The 20,656-nt window shown below is 35.8% G+C and overlaps 1 protein-coding gene across 1 annotated transcript in view; it reads left to right on the top strand.

Moving 5' to 3' along the window:
• The first annotated feature begins 2,608 nt into the window (after positions 1–2,608).
• LOC128655422 (organic solute transporter subunit alpha-like) overlaps positions 2,609–20,656 on the top strand; it is an 84,352-nt gene continuing 66,304 nt past the window's right edge. The window contains exons 1-5 of the mRNA XM_053709055.1: positions 2,609–2,700; positions 8,394–8,548; positions 8,856–8,929; positions 14,138–14,296; positions 17,049–17,160. Of these exons, the coding sequence (XP_053565030.1) occupies positions 2,634–2,700; positions 8,394–8,548; positions 8,856–8,929; positions 14,138–14,296; positions 17,049–17,160 (567 nt within the window). The 5' untranslated portion in view covers positions 2,609–2,633. The remainder of the gene's footprint in view (positions 2,701–8,393; positions 8,549–8,855; positions 8,930–14,137; positions 14,297–17,048; positions 17,161–20,656) is intronic.

Genomic DNA, 20,656 nt, shown 5'->3' with positions numbered 1-20,656 from the left:
TTCATTTAGACCTTCTGGAGATACAGCCGCTAGAACTGCACACAATACTCAAGATTAGTACTAATTAGTGATCTGTAAATTGGAATGAAAACCTTATTATTTCTACTGCAAATACCTATACAACTAATGCTCATCAACCAAGATTTGACAGTCATAGCAGCACCCATTGCTTTATTTAAACAAATATGATATAAAATATCTACACTTTATTCTTGGGCTAATCTTTGTTTTGAATGCATTATTCCATCCAGCATTTATTTAGAGCTTAATGTCCCTTTAACACACATGCACACTCATAAGCCTACCTCTGTATGCTCTCATTGAAAAGAGCTAAGATTGGCCAAAGCATACCAAGACAAAGTGGTAAATTTGACAACAGACATGTTTTCGTTTTTACAAGGTTTACCCTCTGTCTGAACCACAAATTTAAATTTTGACTTCTAAATCCTTTTAAATTTTGCAGTCCCCTTTAATATCTAAATACAGATGGTAAATCAAAGCTTATAAATCCCCTGTTCCAATGATCATTATTTCATAAAGTAAGCAGGGGCATAAATATAGGGGTCTCAGAGGTCTCAATTGAGGTAGGGCCCACCCCTCAAGGTCGGCCACCAAGACTCTGCAGTCACTAGTGGCATCACTCCACCTGCATCATGACTGGTTCCTTTGTGTTCTCCCTGCATATCAAGCTCACAGTTTACAGAAAACGTATGCATTTGCTTATACAATATGGTGGCAGGGTTGCCAAGATGACACTACGGTGTTGCTGTACAGAAAAAAATTGCTGCCAAATGTTTACAGGAAGGCTGCGTATTTCCTCTAACTAAGGGGGAAGGACGACATTCATATTCCTATTTCCTATTTGCTGTCAAAATAGGGGGCCCGTCACAGCCTTTGCTCTGGGACCCAGCAGGGTGTAGTTACACCTTGAAAGAAAGCATTTCATTAATTAAAATCTACATAATCTCCCTGTGAACTGAAAAGGAATCAGAAAAACCTAAAGCAGTAATGTTAAAGTGAGGGATACTGGTCTTTAAAGTTAAATATTTTATCAGTTATCGAGTTCCTTATAGCCTGCTTGACATGTGCGCAAATATAAGTAGAGTCAAGAGTCTACCAGTTCCATAAGACAAATTGTATACCTATGAATTATCTAATAAATAAATCCTGTTTAATGTTAATGCAATGTTGAGGAATAAAATATTTAGCAGACCTTTCATGCAGACACTTTTGACAACTGCAAATACTGAGCTAAATTATGTGTGGTAAAAATGAGTTTACATTAGAACCATTTTCTACATATGTTCTTTTAGTGGATGCACATTATACTATACAAATTAACTACTCATATATACTGTTAGAAAACTAAGGGCCAAATTAGAAGTGGGGCGCTAATTAAAGCTTTCACTTGAGTGTTAATTGCGCTAGAAGTATGCTCGTATTACTAATTCAAAGCAAACTGTTTTCGTTTGAGCATTAACCTGAAGAGCGCAAAAAGACAAAGTTAGAATATTGCGTTGGTGTTAACGTTTTCCCCCATAGGCGTCAATGGAGAACAAAAGTGGGGGAAAAAACTAACACGCCACTCTCCTGCAAACCTGATCTCATATTCTCATGTGCGCTAACACGACATGAAAATATGAATATTTCACATTCCAGTGTTCTGCACAGAGAATATATGTTATATTTATTCATAAATACATATATGATGGTTTTTTGGTGCAATATATATTAATACCTATATATATAAAGATGATTAGATATAGGTATAAATATATACAGATATATATAGGAATAGGTATTTACAAATACATAGAACATATTCTGCTATGTGCAAATATTTATAGTAAATACATAGTAAATTTTTTTATTAAATATGAATATTGCATAAATATGTTTTTTCATATTTTCATCTACTTGACTGCAAAGGGCTCCAATGCACTATATGCATATATATATATATATATATATATATATATATATATATATATATATATATATATATATATATATATGTCAATATATGTATACATATGTTTATATGTGTATATATGTATTTACAGACATATAAATATATACACAAATAAATACATATGTTCACATATATAGACATATATATATATATATATATATATATATATATATATATATATACTGTATATACATAACATACATATTTAGAGATGTATATGTGTGTATCTCAATGTTAAAGCCATTTTCCTGCCTTTTTTTTAACATCTGAGATCTCATATCGTTGAGCCCTTATAACTTTTGTGTGCAATATTTTTTTTAAATAATTTTTAATATATGTGTTGTTATTATTAGTGTAACTGTACTTTGTAACATATGTTTTCTGTGTTTTGAGCTCTGAGAATGCGGTTATCATTCTAGCGTAAATCGTGATTGCGTTCAAGTGATCACATTTACTTACAACTCATAATGCCAGCGGTAAGCCCGATGAGCACAAAACCCTGCGATAAACCCCTTACCACTCATAATATGGCCTTAAATCTGTATACGGTTGAACTAATCTTCATCTCTGATAATGAAGTCTGTAATACAGGAGCATCAAAGAAACGCGTAACTTAATTTGTTTGTTTTTCAGGCTCCCTCCACAGCTGGTTAAACTGTTGATGACCAATTACAGTATCCCAGAAGATTGCTTCTCTGAGCCTCCACCCTCATCACAGCTCCCATATAGTACGTAATGAAATATGATTTATTGTAAGCTTCATCTCTGAAAAAATATTAATCTCTAAAATACTGCTATCTGTGTGAAAGCAAAAAGCAAAAATGATCTCAATAATATCCAAAGGGAAGTTTCCACTGCATTTGTTAAAGCACAATATCATCCAACATCAGATACGATTGAATGAAGCTTGTGCCACCCAATCAAATAGAGAATAATAGTTTATCTGGCGATACGCCAATTGTTTCTGTGCCAATATCAGGATAAAGAAATGTCACATTTAATGTAATTGTCCTTTAAATGTATTGAATATTTACTAATATGGTTTGAAATGCTTATTTTTGGATGTAGCTTGCCTTTTGTATTCCCATTACATATTTATATATATTATATGTACGGAAAAGGGCTTGTTCCAGACCCTGGATGCTAACAAAGATGACCTTCAGTGTGGAGTTTACTACTGCTGCATTGTCCTGTTTATTTTATTTTTTTGGTTTGTTTTATATATATATGTAGATGTAAAATTCCCTCTTTACTTATACTTGGCGTTGGAAATTTAGGACTTTTGGGACTATTGATTGGTTGCTACAATAATAACTGTAGGTGCTGTAACACTCTCCAGCATCCCTGATATCCATAGCTACCAAGAGAACTCAAATCAGGGTTCTTCAAACTTTTTTCCCAAGACCCAGTGCCATAATACCATATACCTTCACAACCTTTTTTTTATGCTTGGTCTGACAATTTCTGAAGCAATATACAACAAGATAGCTGCGACTTTTGGCAAAGTGACTAAAATGTGTGCACACTTTTTTCCTGAACTTGAAATTGTTGTAAAAGGTAATAACACACACAAACAAGTTGCGACTCAGTAAACATGGTGTTGCGACACAGTAATGGTTCCCGACCCGTGGTTTGAAGAACCCTGCCTTAGGCAGATGTATAGATCCTTTATAAATTTTCATTAAAGGTCATATATTTCACATTTAATCAATTGTTGTATATATTCCTGCAAATTTTCAGTACTAAAGAAACACTTATCTGTCCGCTCTATCAACAATAACAACAAAACAAAAAGAGATCAAAGGTTGTTGCTAGGTGTTATTACTATGTGGATCACTTGGTCTCGGAAAGGTAGATCTCAAGAAATTACTGTTTAAGGTGATTATTTCTTACATACTATAGGGACAACCTACCTCTCAAGGCAGAATTCCCCTTTTCAAATCAGGTAACATATCCGTCTAAATTGTGAGAGGACCAAGATATAGGCAGAAAAAAGGCCATCTCTCTGTATTCTCAGAGAAATTAGGAAGAAAACCTCTGACATTGCATGTGAAGTCATCATGTGTCTCGTGACTTGAGTGTGATCCTCCATACAGAAGTGTTTACTGCTTGAAAATAATGTAACTTAACTTAAGCTGCTAGATATAAGTGTTCATGGTTAGCCAAATCAGTATTAGCAGGAAGTACCTATCAGCAAGTTATCATTAACAGGCAGTGCCTTTCAGCCAATTAATTTTAACAGTAAGTACACAACTAATACAGCTGTATTAAATTCATGATACTTTTAAACAGCTTTTACCTCACACTTTAAGCCAACCCCCCCCCCAAAAAAACAAAAAAAAACGCAATGTGTAAAATTAGTATAGGGTCCCTTTAAGTATTATACAATTTATGGGAAGAGATTATCAGAGAACAAGTTTAAAAGTCTTGTTAATAGAATTTTGTAAGATTTCGATTAAACAGATTTGGCCCTTTTATGTGAACGGAAAATTTTTTGCATCATTGGACTAAAATCCCATTAGGGACAGGGCAAACTGAATGCTGTATTATATCATACTTGCTAACATTTTAATATATATCATGTGACCAGGGTAAGGGGCAGTGTCCAGGCAGACTAGGTTTGGAGTCCAGAGGTCTACAGGGGAGATTTAGCAATCTGGATACATTATTGGCAGTCATAAGTATTCCAGTATTGACACTGTTCTCAAGCAGAATGTGTATAACCAGTGCTTATGGCAGTGTGCTATTTTCTCTCCCAGTCAGGCATAGGACTGCGGCACAGAGGCTACATTTTAAAAACTACAAAAGGCATTCTTGTATAAACAAACATATTGATGATGTTATTCTCTATTTAATCTGGAGTATGTGGGGGTCTATCCAAATGCACATTTGTTACATTTTTTTCCATAATGCTGAAGCCAGCAGCAGGTACATATAGTACTAAAGCAAAGATCATGCAAAAAAGAATGCTTATGAATAAAATGTTACGGATCAGGACAGTTTGTACAGGCTATAAGTTTAGACTAAGCAGAAAGTCAGGGTAGGCATAGCTGGATCAGTGGTCGGGAACAGGTTATTGCTCAGTGACAACTCAAGTCCTAAGACTTAATACTTTCTTAGAGCTAGTGATTAACAAACAAACTGAAACCATTATTGAGTTTTCGAAGAACTCTAGTTGTTTATTTCAATATACAGGGAGTGCAGAATTATTAGGCAAATGAGTATTTTGACAACATCATCCTCTTTATGCATGTTGTCTTACTCCAAGCTGTATAGGCTCGAAAGCCTACTACCAATTAAGCATATTAGGTGATGTGCATCTCTGTAATGAGAAGGGGTGTGGTCTAATGACATCAACACCCTATATCAGGTGTGCATAATTATTAGGCAACTTCCTTTCCTTTGGCAAAATGGGTCAAAAGAAGGACTTGACAGGCTCAGAAATGTCAAAAATAGTGAGATATCTTGCAGAAGGATGCAGCACTCGTAAAATTGCAAAGCTTCTGAAGCGTGATCATCGAACAATCAAGCGTTTCATTCAAAATAGTCAACAGGGTCGCAAGAAGCGTGTGGAAAAACCAAGGCGCAAAATAACTGCCCATGAACTGAGAAAAGTCAAGCGTGCAGCTGCCAAGATGCCACTTGCCACCAGTTTGGCCATATTTCAGAGCTGCAACATCACTGGAGTGCCCAAAAGCACAAGGTGTGCAATACTCAGAGACATGGCCAAGGTAAGAAAGGCTGAAAGACGACCACCACTGAACAAGACACACAAGCTGAAACGTCAAGACTGGGCCAAGAAATATCTCAAGACTGATTTTTCTAAGGTTTTATGGACTGATGAAATGAGAGTGAGTCTTAATGGGCCAGATGGATGGGCCCGTGGCTAGATTGGTAAAGGGCAGAGAGCTCCAGTCCGACTCAGACGCCAGCAAGGTGGAGGTGGAGTACTGGTTTGGGCTGGTATCATCAAAGATGAGCTTGTGGGGCCTTTTCGGGTTGAGGATGGAGTCAAGCTCAACTCCCAGTCCTACTGCCAGTTTCTGGAAGACACCTTCTTCAAGCAGTGGTACAGGAAGAAGTCTGCATCCTTCAAGAAAAACATGATTTTCATGCAGGACAATGCTCCATCACACGCGTCCAAGTACTCCACAGCGTGGCTGGCAAGAAAGGGTATAAAAGAAGAAAATCTAATGACATGGCCTCCTTGTTCACCTGATCTGAACCCCATTGAGAACCTGTGGTCCATCATCAAATGTGAGATTTACAAGGAGGGAAAACAGTACACCTCTCTGAACAGTGTCTGGGAGGTTGCTGCTGCACGCAATGTTGATGGTGAACAGATCAAAACACTGACAGAATCCATGGATGGCAGGCTTTTGAGTGTCCTTGCAAAGAAAGGTGGCTATATTGGTCACTGATTTGTTTTTGTTTTGTTTTTGAATGTCAGAAATGTATATTTGTGAATGTTGAGATGTTATATTGGTTTCACTGGTAAAAATAAATAATTGAAATGGGTATATATTTGTTTTTTGTTAAGTTGCCTAATAATTATGCACAGTAATAGTCACCTGCACACACAGATATCCCCCTAAAATAGCTATAACTAAAAACAAACTAAAAACTACTTCCAAAACTATTCAGCTTTGATATTAATGAGTTTTTTGGGTTCATTGAGAACATGGTTGTTGTTCAATAATAAAATTAATCCTCAAAAATACAACTTGCCTAATAATTCTGCACTCCCTGTAGGTAAAGATTAGTTTAAACCTTCCCACCACCACTTTTAAGTGGGCACCTGAATATTCTCTTTCTGTTTTATGGACATAAACTATATTGGCTATGGACTTCAGTAAATTCTGGACATTAAAGTCTCACAATGTAAAATTCATAAAATGCATTAACCATTTCAATAGAGCAAGAAAACTACACTTCACCTTCCTCCCCTGACCAGTTATTCCTGGCTGATAGCAGGAAACTCAGCTTCAGGTCTTTAACATGAACGTGCATAAATCTGATAGAGCATGACATTTTAAAGTGATGGTAAACACTGCATATATTGAATTGTTTATTTCCACTCTGCATATACATAAAATGCTTGTTTGCTTCGCCCCACTGAAGTAACGTATATTGCTGTCCCACACACTCTATGCGCGAAAGCCTCTGCACGTTCCCAAAAGCCTCTGCACGTTTACAAACAGTGCATGCACAAGGCTGTCAGTGACATATGCCAAGTGAACATTGAATCACGAGATTCAATGTTAATTGGTTTTCAGAGCAAAGTGATCATTATGAGTGAGTGAGCAATCGACCCCTTATTGAAAAATTAGCATATTTTGAATACATTTAGGGCCCGATTACAAATGGAGCGCTATTTTAATGTGCGCCAGTAAAGGGGCAAATTTGCCCATTTATGAGTGCACGTTAAATAACCAGCCATTACTAGCTTTTCGCTACAAATCATTGCCATGTCTATCTGCATCAGAACGAGGCTCCCAATGAAGCCTACGGAAGCATGATCTCGTGAGTGCTTGGCTTCCCAGCATCGTTCAAATTGCATGCGCTGGTATTACTGAGGGAAGCGCACATATCGTGCTCGCATAAGCACAATATTGCACTCCACTCATAATATAGCACTTAGAGGGGGCTCACAATCATGTCAAACATAAAAGCTTGCAATCATGTCAAACATAAAAGGTAAAATTGTTAAATATTTCTCAAACACTTTATAAAGCAAAAACTGGTATGTGAGGTCCATGGGACTCATAGATTTAGTTAACAGCAAGATTGGACACAGAGTTTACCATCACTGTAAGACACTTTTAAGTTCACTTCTATTTTCTAATGTACTTTGTTCTCTTGGTATCTGTTGTTGAAAAAGAATATGTACATATCCTACACTACTGGGTGCTAGCTGGTGATTGGTGCCTGCACACATTTTTTCTCTTGTGATTCGCTCATTAGATATGTTCACCTAGCTCTCAGTAGTGCATTACTGCTCCTTCAGCAAATGATACAAGAAAATTAAGCAAATTTGATAGTAGAAGTAAATTGGAAAGATGTTTAAAATAGCATGCTCTTTCTGAATCATGACAGAAATATTTTTCAGTTTCATGCCCCTTTAATACTTATATTATGTTTATATAATTTAATCCCCCCCCCCCCCCACAATGGGGCCACTAATATTTGTCAAACGCAAACATCTACTAATTAATTAATGAAGTATTATTTATTTTACGTGCCATTTGTCCCACTAGAGACACAAATTTATTCTCTTAAATATTTAAAGACATGTCATGTGCCTTTAAATAGTTATTTCTTTCAGCAACTCCTCATATAATGTGTTTCACTAACAATTGTATTTATAACACATGGATATCATTTATCATCCTGTTTTCTAAGCTTTGCTTTCTGATTCCAGAATTGGGCACAATACAACTCTGTGTTTTTGGTATTTTGACCTTCCTCACCTTATTCTCTGTGGTAATTTTCTTGGAAGATGCTTTTTACATCACCAAAAAAGTACGCTGTCAAGCTAAGAGAAAAACATATCTGTGGAGCAGTTCTGCACCCACGGTAAGTGGGAAAATAATCAGTTATCTCAGAGAGTCATTACAAACACTAAAAGCAAGTCCATTACTTGGTAGTAGGCTGACCATATTGCCGCTTTAAAAAGGGACACATATGAAAAATACATATGTCAGGGCTGTTTTCAGGGCTGTTTAAAAGAATGGTTTTGTATAAGAACTCTCACATATGTATTTTTCATATGTGTTCCTTCTTAAAGCGGCAATATGGTCAGCCTACTTGGTAGTCAATTGTAGAAAACTGACTGTAGCGATTTATTTTATGATAACATAACTCAGAGTGATGTATTTTTTAGGTCATTTCAGTCTTTACCTGTTTCAGTCTGTGGATCCCACGTTCAGCCATGTTTGTGGATGTTGGCATCAGCACGTGAGTAGCAGTTGAATTGTCAGTAAATGTTATATAATAATGAAAAAGTTGACTCCAGAGGATATGTGGTACACTCAGGGTTAGATTTCTGCTACTAACAAAAACAAAACTCTTCATGGACATAATAGTTTTTTTTTTTTTTTTAATGTGTCCATAAATTTCTGCCACATATAACATTTGCCTTGATCCTTAGTAATGATAGAATCCTATGCAGAAGTGCAGACTGGCATTTGTACCATGTTTACATATGTACAGTATGTGTGTGTGTGTATGTATGTCTATGTGTGTGTGTGTGCATGTGTATGTGTGTGTGTGTATGTGTGTGTATGTGTGTGTATGTGTGTGTGTGTGTGTGTATGTGTGTGTATGTATGTGTATGTGTGTGTATGTGTGTGTATGTATGTGTATGTGTGTGTATGTGTGTGTATGTGTGTGTATGTGTGTGTATGTATGTGTATGTGTGTGTGTGCATGTATGTGTATGTGTGTGTGTGTATGCATGTGTATGTGTGTGTGTGTGTGTGTGTATGTGTGTGTGTGTGTGTGTGTGTATGTATGTGTATGTGTGTGTGTGTATGTGTGTGTATGTGTGTGTGTGTATGTATGTGTATGTGTGTGTGTGTATGCATGTGTATGTGTGTGTGTGTATGTGTGTGTATGTGTGTGTATGTGTGTGTGTGTATGTATGTGTATGTGTGTGTGTGTATGCATGTGTATGTGTGTGTGTGTATGTGTGTGTATGTGTGTGTATGTGTGTGTGTGTATGTGTGTGTATGTGTGTGTGTGCATGTATGTGTATGTGTGTGTGTGTATGCATGTGTATGTGTGTGTGTGTATGTGTGTGTATGTGTGTGTATGTGTGTGTGTGTATGTATGTGTATGTGTGTGTGTGTATGTGTGTGTATGTGTGTGTGTGTATGTATGTGTATGTGTGTGTGTGTATGCATGTGTATGTGTGTGTGTGTATGTGTGTGTATGTGTGTGTATGTGTGTGTGTGTATGTATGTGTATGTGTGTGTGTGTATGCATGTGTATGTGTGTGTGTGTATGTGTGTGTATGTGTGTGTATGTGTGTGTGTGTATGTATGTGTATGTGTGTGTGTGCATGTATGTTTGAATGTGTATGTCTGTGTGTATGTGTATGCATGTCTATGTGAATGTGTATGTGTGTGCATGTCTGTGTGTGTACATGTAAGTGTGAATGTTTATGTGTGTGCATGTATGTTTGAATGTGTATGTCTGTGTGTATGTGTGTGCATGTCTGTGAATGTGTATGTGTGTGTATGTCTGTGTGTGTACATGTAAGTGTGAATGTTTATGTGTGTGCATGTATGTTTGAATGTGTATGTATGTGTATGTCTGTGTGTATGTGTGTGCATGTCTGTGTGAATGTGTATGTGTGTGCATGTCTGTGTGTGTGCATGTAAGTGTGAATGTGCGTGTGTGTTTGTGTCAGGTGAGTATTTAGGTTTAGGGCTGCGCTAGGCATTGAGAAATCTGATGCCCCAACAAACCCCCTGCATCCACATCTTTTATATATATTTTACACAAACTGAGTAGTTAATGATTAATTCCTGCCATAAATACATAAAAAATGTATTATCACCTTGTGTATCTTTAGACTAATTACAAACATCTATATCCTTGGAGAGCAAAGAAGCTGCAAAGAATCAGGAAACCTAGGCCTAGTTTCCATTGATGTGGTAAAATGTAGAAACTGATGATAAAATAATCTTTGCCTACTAGGCTTAGTTTCCATTGAGGTGGTAAATTTTGGAAACTGGTGGTAACATAAAACTGCCCCATAGACTTTAATGGAGATAAAAAAAAAATACCACCAGTTTCCAAACATTACCACATTAATGGAAACTAGGCCCAAGCTGCCATTGAGGTGATACAGTGGTGATAACATAAAACATCTCCATAGACTTTAATGAAGATAAATGTTTTTACCAACAGTTGCCAAACTTTAGCACCTCAATGGAAAGTACTTGATTCCTTTTGGAAACTGGTGATAAACACATTTATATCTATTAAAGTCTATGGAGAATTTTTATCTTACAACCGGTTTCCAAAATGTACCACCTCAATAGAAACTAGGCCCTAGTTTCCATTAATTTGGAATTGGTGGTAAAAACATTTAGCTCTATTAAAATCTTTAGATATTTTTTATGTTACCATCAGTTTCCAAACTTTACCACCTCAATAGAAACTAAGCCTTTAAAGGGACAGTCTACTCCAACATTTTTATTGTTTAAAAAGATAAATAAAAATACCTTTATTACCCATTCTACAGTTTTGTATAACCAACTCGGTTATATCCTTTGGCTGCTAAGCCATTTCCCACCTGTGTGCTAAGCTGGGTTTGAGCTTTTTCTTGCAGTTCACATTTAAACACTTTTAGAAGTAAAGTTTGTTTGAATAAACTATACAAACTATATATTGTATTTTTCAGCAGACCTAGCAGATTCCAAATATACCATTATTATATGTGTATGTCTCAACAGGTTTTTTAAAATAAAGCATAAAATATGAAAAAAAGTGTATTTTTTTACTCCACATTTAATAAAAATTAGTTTGTAATTTTATTTTTCTTAACTCTATCATCAAAACCCGTGTTGCTAAATATTTGCAGCATGTAACCTGTCTAAAATAAGCAAAAATTGAAAACATGTCACTGTTTTATTGCCGACGTGTCAATTTGATAGACCTTAACAAAAAGCATCTTTAAATTGAATGTACAGTATTGTTGCCAGCAATTAAACAGCTTCAGCTGCCTTTGAAGTTAAGATATGACAACAAAACTATATATTTTTTAGAAACTATACCCCCAGCTGCATCAAATAAAGTCTTATTTGTATTTCTATCACAAATCTGTAGTGTGTAACAAATAAGCGAATAAAAGCGACATCTTCATTTATATCTTACGCACTCCAAATTTGTGCTAGCAATACATGCAGCCCCTCATTTTATGCGCCAACGAGTGTACTTTCCAAAACTGTGTACCTTGTATACTGTATCTTAAATTCCCAGGTGGCTACAGCTAAATAATCAAGGTTGCTATATCTGCAGTTAAACAGCTTTAGCCACCTGGGAAGTTAAATTAGGATACATAAAGTACCCATTTGTAGAAAGTACACCTTCTGACGCATCAAATGAGGGGCTATATGTACTTCTAGCACAAAAGTGGATTGCACAAATATTCATGGCATATGGTGCTTTGCTGAGAAAATATTTTTTTCTAAGCAACTTGACATGTTCATTTATGTCTTACGCACTCCAAATTTGTGCTAGCAATACATGCAGCCCCTTATTTGGCGCACCAAGGAATGTACTTTCCAAAACTGTATACCTTGTATACAGGGAGGAGCTTGAGGGCCTGTGTTTCTGGCAAGCCTGTTAATAAAAGCATCTCTCTAAAATTGATTAATTTGTTATCACATGATCCAGGTGTTCATCTGATTACAAATATTATATTGGTATCCATATAGTAAGAGAATGTCATTTTTCTTAGCTAGGTGATCACTCCGGTTACTTTTGTAATCATTTAGCTAATATACTTAAATTGATTGGACTCATTTATGTTAGGGAAATCTATTTTGGGGGTCTCTAGGCAATTTTGATCTTTATTTATATGCCTTTAGAGACCCCCTTATCATTTTTTAAAATTATTTTTTAATGTATTTATTTTTAACTTTTTTTTTTTTACTACACTTTAAATATGTATACCATTGGAAAGGTGAGGCGATTACCTTTTCAATGGTGTGTCTTGGGGGGTCTGCAGCTGCTTAGATGCCCAAAATATGGGCATCTAAGCAGCATGCCCCAATCTCTCCATAACTGTTAAGTGACAGTTGTAAATAAAGTTGTGTGATGACATTATTGCGTCAATGTGTGATGACGTCATCGCGTCAATGTGTGATGACATCATCATGCTCCGTGTGAAGCCCTGAGCCTGCTCTTCAATATGAGGGCAAGATTGGAAGGGTGGAGGGAGATGAGGGCCCTCAGGCCCCCCTCAAGGTTAGTGAGTCCTTGCGATGTCATGGAGCCGCCGTTAGCACCTGAGGGTGAAACTTAGCGACAGCGCCATGCCGTTGTTAGCACTCAAAGGGTTAATGTACTCTTTACCTCTCTAATTACCTTGTATCTAAGCCTGCTCTCTTAGCTCAGTGCTATTTAAAGACTTGTATTTTAGCCAATTAGTACTGACTCATGAATAGAAATGTTATCTATATGGCACACATGAACTAGCAATGTCTTGCTGTGAAAAGCTATAAAAATGCACTGAGATAAGAGGAGGTCTGTAGTGGCTTAGAGGCAGTTATAAAATATATTAATACAACAATGTTGGTTATGCAAAGCTGGGAAATGTGTAGTAAAGACATTATCTATCTTTTTAAAAATTGAGAATTTTTGAATATGCTGTCCCATTAATGTTGATACTTGTTGTTACCACTAGTTTACACAGATTACAACAGTATTGAGGTGGTTACGTGTGGAAACTGGTGGTAACATAAAAAAATATCCATAGACTTTAATGGAGATAAAAAAAAATATTACCAATTTCCACAATTTACCATCTCAATGGAAACTAGGCCTTTGTGTTTTGAGTAATTTAAATCTAGCTGCATACAAATGTAGCATCTTGAGATTAGCCAAAGTTGTAATTATATAGCTATTAATTATAGTACACTGCATTAAAGTGTCATAACTGTTACTATTTGGTAGTATTGGTTACAGTGGTGTTCATTTCTGAGCCAGGTGACTCATGGAGGAGTCTGGGCAGTCTGATGGGCAAGTAAAGGAGTTATAAGGAAATCCTTGATGGTCAAGGACCATAGTAAAAATAATCCTGTGGTTGGGATTTGGGAGCACCTGGGCAGTGTATGAGTGTCCAGGGAATTGGGTGCTCTTGGGTGGGGTCTGGGTGTTCAGAGGGGCTTGGCCGCTCCTTGGCAGGGAATGGGAACATAAGGGGGTTTGGGCGCTCCTTGGTAGGATGTGGAGAATCTGAGACCTAAATAATATACCATAAATAATAATATGGTTTGGGGTTAAATATATACATTGTTAAAAACTAAATAGCAGTTGCTACAAAATTGTGTTTCATATACATATTCTAATTTTATTGTTAACTGGATATGTATAACAAGTTTACTTTAAAGAGAATATTTTCATACTACCCTTATTTTTATGTCTCTCCCAGGTACTTTGCAGTTTGTTTCTACCTAATACTGATGGTGATTATTGAAGGTTATGGAGGTAAGGACGCACTGGTCAAGAAGATGGAGAACACAGAGTTAAACATCAACACTGGACCTTGCTGCTGCTGCTGTCCCTGTCTGCCCCACATCAAGCTGACAAAGTGAGATTGTATAAATGAATGAAAAGAAATGTCTTACAGTTTTATACCAAACCTAATCCTAATGCTCAGTGCCCAAAAAAAGATTAGATGGGGGTCAGGGAACGGAGGGTGCCAGGGAGAGAGGATGGGGGTGCAAAATGTAAGGTTCAGGAGTGAGAGGACAGTGGTACTGGAAGTAAGATAACGAGGAGAGACAAATGGACGAGGGAGAGGGGACAGGATGTTAGATGATTTTGGAAAAGGAAAATGAGTGTGCATGAGTGAGAGGATGGAAAAATAAATTCATGCAGTGATGAAGCCTTTAGTTTGTGAATCAGTCAGTGATTTAACCTTTGATTGACTGAAAAGTCATTTATGTTTGTAAACCATGTGCAAGATTAATTAAATGAATGAAGTTTCACACAGAATATCAAATGACAAGATATTTAGAGATAAAATTATAACTTTAACATGAGTGATGTATTAACTTAAAAAAGCAGACACATGGGGGCATATTTATCAAGCTCTGTATGGAGCTTGCTGCCCCGTGTATCTGGCAAGCCTGCAGGCTCGCCGGAAACACAAGTTATGAAGCAGCGGTCTAAAGACCACTGCTCCATAACCTGTCCGCCTGCCCTGAGGCGCCGGACAGACATCACCAGAAATCAACCCAATCGAATACCTCCTGCTAGCGGTCGATTGGCTGCGAATCTGCAGGGGGCGGTATTGCACCAGCAGTTCACAAGAACTGCTGGTGCAATGATAAATGCTGAGAGCGTCTATGCTGTTGGCATTTATCGATGTGCAGCAGACATGATCCACAATATCGGATCATGTCCGCTTGCACAATTATAATTCGGCCCCATGGAGTGTGATAGCAGTGCTAACTGCAACAGTTTATTTCATCCGAAAAATATATACGTGTCTTTAATTGTTATTATTCTGGAACTACAAAACAAAAACTTCTGTACTGAAAATGCATCATAAAAATACCACACAAGACAAGTTGTGCAATACAATAAGAATTATCATCATACTGTAAAAAACTATTTCAGAAAGAGAAGATAAAAACCGTTACTGCAACAAACTGCATAATATTTATGGAGCAGACAAGTAAGTTATTGGTATCCGTTTGTAATTTCAGTAAATCCTAAGGAGTCCAACTGCAAAACAAAAAACTAAAATGTATAAAAAGTAATAAAGTATTTTGTATGAAGCTTCCCTGACAAATACATTCTGAGACACCACATACTGTAATCAGATTGCAGCAGGTCTATGTGAAGTTTATTTACCTCACATTGTTACTGTTTATTCTTCTGTAATCACTCTTAGAGACATAAAAGAGCAAAACAAAAATGCTTTAATGCGTTATTATTGCACTATCGTTTGCTTATTACTATGTGAGTAAGAAAACATACTGTAAGTAAAGGTACATTAAAGTAACATTTTTATTTTTGCACCAGAGATTATTCACTGCATTGCAAGTGATCTACATACAAAAGGAATGTTTAAAAAGCATTTAAAGGGACAGTATACTGTAAAATAGTTTTCCCTTAATGTGTTTACAATTGCTTTTTTTACCAACTGCGGAGTAAAAAATCTATGAAAATTAGCTTTTTAAGGTTTATTTGTGAATATTAAAGCTCTGATTTTGTGTTTTGAAGCCACAACCTAATAAAATGGGTTGAGCTTGTGGGTATAATCAGATCTCATTACTGTATCACATTGTGTACATAAACATGTTTCTTAATCTTATATCTGTCCATAAAACAATCACCAGTACTTGGAGAGAACAATGGAAAATCAACATTTTATTACCTTATCTCTGCTATATCCTACTGGGAGTATAATTTCTTCTGCTGGCTGTGTTTACAAAGCTTATCTATAGCTGGGACCTGCGGCCACAAACTTTCAGAATAGGTGGGGATACCACATGCTAAATCAACTTTTTCAAATGCCAATATAAGGGTAAAGGATCTACTTGTAAACAATTTAATACACTTCAGCAGGTAAAGTGGATCATTGGGAACAAATTAAAGGGGAGAAATTTTTTGAGTAAACTGTCCCTTTAAGACTGTCATTTTGTTAGAAAAATATGCACTGATTCGCTGGCTTGGACACACCCCTTGAAAAGTGTTTTGAATGTTGTGTATCTTACTTCCTTTGCTGTGGCCAGTTATGGAGAGATGTCAGTGAACTCCTGCATATCAATAAATCACTATGCAGCATGTAGTGTCAGGGTTCTGTATTCCAGGAAATGCTCTACGGCCTATCTGCGACAGAGTGGAGTCAGTACTTTTTTTGTATGTGCTAAATTACAGTAAAAGTAAGCAAAATAAATAATGAAAGTGCGTTCCAAAGTTTTGTTTTTTAATTATGCATAATAAAATATTTTATGAGAATGAAATCTGAGTTTACTGTCCTTTTAAAGCCAGCTCCAGAGCTGCAATTACTGGGAACTAGCTGAACGCATCTGAGCCAATATAAGTCAATGACGAGAGGAATATAAGTGTGTAGCCACCATTCACTAGCTAGTTCCTAGTTGTGCATTGATACTTAATATCCTAACTAGATATGCTTTTCAACAAAGGATAATAAGATCAAATTTGATAATAGAAGTACATTGACAAGCCTCCTAAAATTGCATGCTCTATCTGATTCATGAAAGTTTAATTTTGACTTTATGAAAGTTTTTCTAAGAAAGTAAATACAATAATAGAAATTGAACTTGAATTGCTATTTGGTAATTAAAACTGTATTGTTCACCTTACAGGAGGAAAGTGAATGTCTTCATCATATGTGTGTTCCAGATTGCTTTCCTGAAACCCCTCTTCAATATCATTGGCTTGATTCTCTGGGCAGATGGGAGTTATAATTCAGAAGATGTGAGATTTCTTATGTTTATATTTTTATAAGCTTTAATGTGATTATTTTGCACAAATCTATATCTATCTATCTATCTATCTATCTATCTATCTATCTATCTATCGGGCACAACATTTTCACTCGCCCACTAGTCCTGGGTGAGTAGAAATTGAACTGGGGTGAGTAGGTCTGACTTATTTGATGTTTATACAAAAATGAGGGGATGGGGGCATCTGTAAATAAAGCAGGCTAGTACAAAAGTAGCATCTTTGAATTTAGGTGGCTGAGTTGTTAAGCTGTATTCATAAAACTTGAACCACAAAAGGTAGCTTAAAGGGACATGAAACCCAAAATGTTTTTTTTTATGATTCAGATACAACATACAATTTTAACCCCTTAATGACCAGTGACATGCCCTTACTATTTTAGCGAGCCTGCAGGAGGGATGGAGGGTCTAATAGGGAGGTCTTGCTGCTTGCCACTTGCCGCAAACACCCACGCTATTATACCCAGACAATCCCTTAACGACCAGCGACTTACAAGGTACGTTGTGGTCATTAACGAGTTAAACAACTTTCCAATTTACTTCTATTATCTCATTTGCTCCATTATTTTGGTATCCTTTGTTAAAAAGCATACCTAGGTAGGCTCGGGAGCTATATGTTTGCTTGTGACCATCACCATATGTGTATGAATACCATAATGCTGTGAATGTAACGTTACATGTATGATACACTTATCCGCAAATATTAAATATACTTTCTGGTCTCATCTATTAAAAGGACATGAAACCATTTGTTTTCTCTTTTGTGATTCAGATAGAGTATACAATTTTAAAGACAAGTGTCCAATCTACTTCTATTATCAATGTTGCTTTGTTCTCATTGTATTCTTTATTGAACAGAATACCAAGGTAGAAAACAAAGAGTTGCAACCGCACTACACAAATAAATGGGGAATGCCAATGGGTACCCACTATCAATTTATGAGTGGATATCGGCTGGAGTGCTTATGCAAGAATCAACGATTCAAAGCAAATAGAGCCAAAAATAAGAATTTGTGGCTCAGAGAAAAGAATGCATTTGTTTAGCACTTCCAATCCCCTGTATGTGATATGATACCATGAATTGGACGGAAGTAAGAGTGGGGTGGCGTATCACTAAAATTAAAATCTAACTTTTATTTCAACACTTAAAAACACCAACTGTTGCATACAATTTAAAAACACAAATTGGCATAGAACTTCTTGGGATTGAGATTGGACTAAACAAGTAATTATACACTTGTGAGGGAGTCCACAATTGAGACAGTATTAGTGTATTGATGCTCAGATACCTAGTTGTAATTATCTCTAGATATTGGATATATATATATCTCTCCTTATCAATCGAGCAAATGTTTTACTGTATCTGGCTATATATATACATGTATTAATAGCACCTATATTCGTCTCTTGTAGAGGATTCTATGCCATCTAATTACCTTGTTTAGTATAAATACCAAGATAAAAGAATATTTGATAGTAGGTTTTATTAACACGAGAGTAGAATTTTTATATATTGTTACTCTGTAAATTTATGATAGATTGGGGTATATTATACAGATGTATTGCTCATTCTTATCTATATCTTGAGATTATGATATTAAAGAATGATAATGACTGAAATCAATTGCAAAAGTAATAAGCAATATTTAATGTAGAATAATAATAGTGGCTAAACACATATTACTATCTTACTCAGAAATGCAGAGCAGTATAAGTCTTAATTATAAGAGAGCTATTATTTAGTGTCTCTTGTCATTGATTACAATAATTCAAAGCCACTATTGAAAATTGTATACACTATATGTTTGTGTAGGTATTTTATACTCTAAGTGCTGTAGAAAGTAATGAGAGGGATGACTTATTTCTAAAGTCTTAATTACAAGACAGCTATTGTTTAGTGTTTCTTGTCATTGATCCCAGTATTCTAAAGCAATTGTCGAAAAATGTATACACTTTATGCTTGTATAGGTATTTTGTACTCTGAGTACTGTGGAGAGTACTAAGAGGGATGACTTATTTCTGAAGCACTGCTGGTATTGCGAGTAATTTTATTACAATTATTAGGAGTAATTTGAAATTATATTAGTTGATACATAAAAGAGTAATCTCAATATACCAAGGTAATATGTTTAGCTCAATTCATGTTCTGCTGCTTTTTCTGCATGTCTTATGATTAAGTATAGATATTTATTATGTGTTTTTTGGATCGCAGTCTGCAATAATATTGAATATTAGTTTCGCTTCTTTTAAGTAAAGGTTGATATTGAGGTGACTGTTGGTTTTCACCTGAGTAAATATCTTAACTTAGAGTTCCTTTCAATTTCAGTAACTATGTTTTTAAATGAATATATATAAAAATGGTAGTTCTTATTTTTTACAATGATCTTGACAATCTATACTGTTTGTTGAGTTGGTGTTATTTGTATATATATCCAATAGTTTAAGCAATATGTTTTTTTATCTTTGGATAAAGTGTTAGTTTGATATGCAATCTAAAAGCTGTTACGATTGGCTTTTATTCTTAGATATTACTGCTGACTTTGTTTTAGCGTAAAAGTCTTATGTATCAGAATCTTAACAACTTTACTAAAATGGTCTCCTTCTTGTTAAGGTTCACTTAAATTCTCAGGAACTATAGGTAAATACATTAACAAAAGAGACCATATATGTCTGGGTCTCAGTATATTAAATATAATGTATAGCGCCTGAGATAAATTGAAATTAGCTTGTGTTCTTAGTCAGTAATACTAAAGGACTGATATATTGTAGCGCAACAAACATATAAATCTTGATCTTACTCGCTTATATCAAATGTACTGAAATATAAATTAATCCAACGATAGTGATACTTAGGTTATAAACACTGTTTTGTTTGGTTCTAAAAACCCCAACCATAAATTTACAATATACTGCTGTATTGGCTGCTGAAACAGCATTGACTTCTTACTCCCCGAATTCTTAGTTAATTCCCAATCTCAATTCTTTCATTTATTTTAAATTAATATTCGTATTGAGTAATCTGAGTTCTATGTTATTTTGCAACTTAAAAACACATATTAGGTTGAAATAGACATGTCAACCTTGCCCTAACATGTTTCGCCGTTTACAATACCGGCTTTTTCAAAGGGTGACGCGCGCAAGCGTCTTCGGCAATTTATTAACTTGGCTCCACCCTTACATCGGTTGGTCACCAATCAGAATCCTTAGGTCATTGACTGACGGATATTTGAATCTCGTCATGCGCAAATTAATAGCTAGCTGGCTTCATGTTGTTTAAGTTTCTTCTTGTGATTATTATAATTTCTGGCACGCTTAATAGATGCTTATGATATGATTACATCAAAGCATAAGCCATTTCTCTCTATCTGACGGATGTCATTGTAATGAGTATGGCTGTTATCTTAGGTACATGCCGTGCTTTTTTGTTGGGAACGTATCATCAGTTCATCTAGTTTCTACTTATTATCATT

This window comes from Bombina bombina, chromosome 4, assembly GCF_027579735.1.
Source record: "Bombina bombina isolate aBomBom1 chromosome 4, aBomBom1.pri, whole genome shotgun sequence".
Lineage (NCBI taxonomy): Eukaryota > Metazoa > Chordata > Amphibia > Anura > Bombinatoridae > Bombina > Bombina bombina.
This window is presented reverse-complemented; position numbering and strand designations above follow the sequence as displayed.